We start from the raw sequence: 1,060 nt of genomic DNA on the forward strand, positions 1-1,060 counted from the left end.
ATCATCGTTTAAGCACAATACATCTGACCGTAGACCACCTTTGTGCGGTGGTCCCCGGCGGGGGTATCACAGTCTGTCTGCGTGTCAATGAAAGCAGACACCAGCGGCCGTTTGGCTAGCAGGCTGTCGTCGATGATTCGCCCATGGCTCTTTGCGTGTCTTCCCCCCTGCAGGAGTCCTGTACACCTAGGGTTAGAGTTAGGGTCAGGGTTAGCTAACCCTACCCTACACTAACTGTACACCATCTCTGAGCGGAGGACCTCCTTTGAACCACCCCCTCCCCCCAGCCCCCTGTGTCCGTCCTCCCCTCCCTACTCCTCTTCTAACCACCTCCAATCTTTTCTCCGAGGGCGGCCTCTGCCCGGGCCCGCTGTCTGTCAGGACACCTCGATGATCTCCATGCTCCCGGAGAAGCTCGACTGCTTCCCGATCTTCCCCAGCTCTTCCCGGGACCGCGTGTCGGAGATCCGCCCGTCCTCGAACTCCATCTGGCAGCTGCGGCGCTTGAACTGCTTCTCTGCCGTGGGGCCGCTGCAGCCGGACGCCGACGTGCCGTTGGACACGGCCGCCGCCGCCAGCGCCGGGCTGCGGCGCTCCCGCTGCGGCGGCGATTTGTCCCGCAGGCGGATCCCTCCCTCGCTGCAGCCGAAGGCCAGGTAGGCCGAGCTGCTGCCGAACTTCACCGAGGACGACGACGCGGACGACGACTCTCTGCCGTTCTCCTGCCCCGCTCCTCCTCCCCCTCCCCCTGCTCCTCCTCCTCCTCCTCCTCCTCCCCCTCCTCCCCCTCCTCCTCCTCCTCCTCCCCCTCCCCCTCCTCCTCCTCCCCCTCCTCCCAGCTCCATCCCTCCCTCGCCGCCCTCCTCCGCTCCGAAGTGCCAGGGTGCGTCTGCGGTGGGCGTGACGGGCGTGGTGGCCTGGACGGTGTCGCGGTGCTTGGTCCACATGGCCCCCGCCGCGGCGCTGAGGGGGGCCGGCAGCGCCAGCAGCAGGGAGCCCTTGAGGGGGTCGTCCAGGGCGGGGCTCCGCTGGCCCGGGGACACGCCCAGCGACCCCGGCG

At 67.6% G+C, this 1,060-nt stretch overlaps 1 protein-coding gene across 1 annotated transcript in view; it reads right to left on the reverse strand.

Annotated features, from left to right (window-relative positions):
* Positions 1–289: 289 nt before the first annotated feature.
* Positions 290–1,060, reverse strand: part of dusp8a (dual specificity phosphatase 8a) — a 32,783-nt gene continuing 32,012 nt past the window's right edge. Inside the window, exons 6-7 of the mRNA XM_079742761.1 lie at positions 834–1,060; positions 290–740 (exon numbers count right to left, since the gene is read on the reverse strand). The exon at positions 834–1,060 is cut by the window's right edge and continues 626 nt beyond it. Of these exons, the coding sequence (XP_079598887.1) occupies positions 378–740; positions 834–1,060 (590 nt within the window). The 3' untranslated portion in view covers positions 290–377. The remainder of the gene's footprint in view (positions 741–833) is intronic.

The sequence above is a fragment of the Pollachius pollachius genome, assembly GCF_949987615.1.
Source record: "Pollachius pollachius genome assembly, chromosome: 9".
NCBI classification, from domain to species: domain Eukaryota; kingdom Metazoa; phylum Chordata; class Actinopteri; order Gadiformes; family Gadidae; genus Pollachius; species Pollachius pollachius.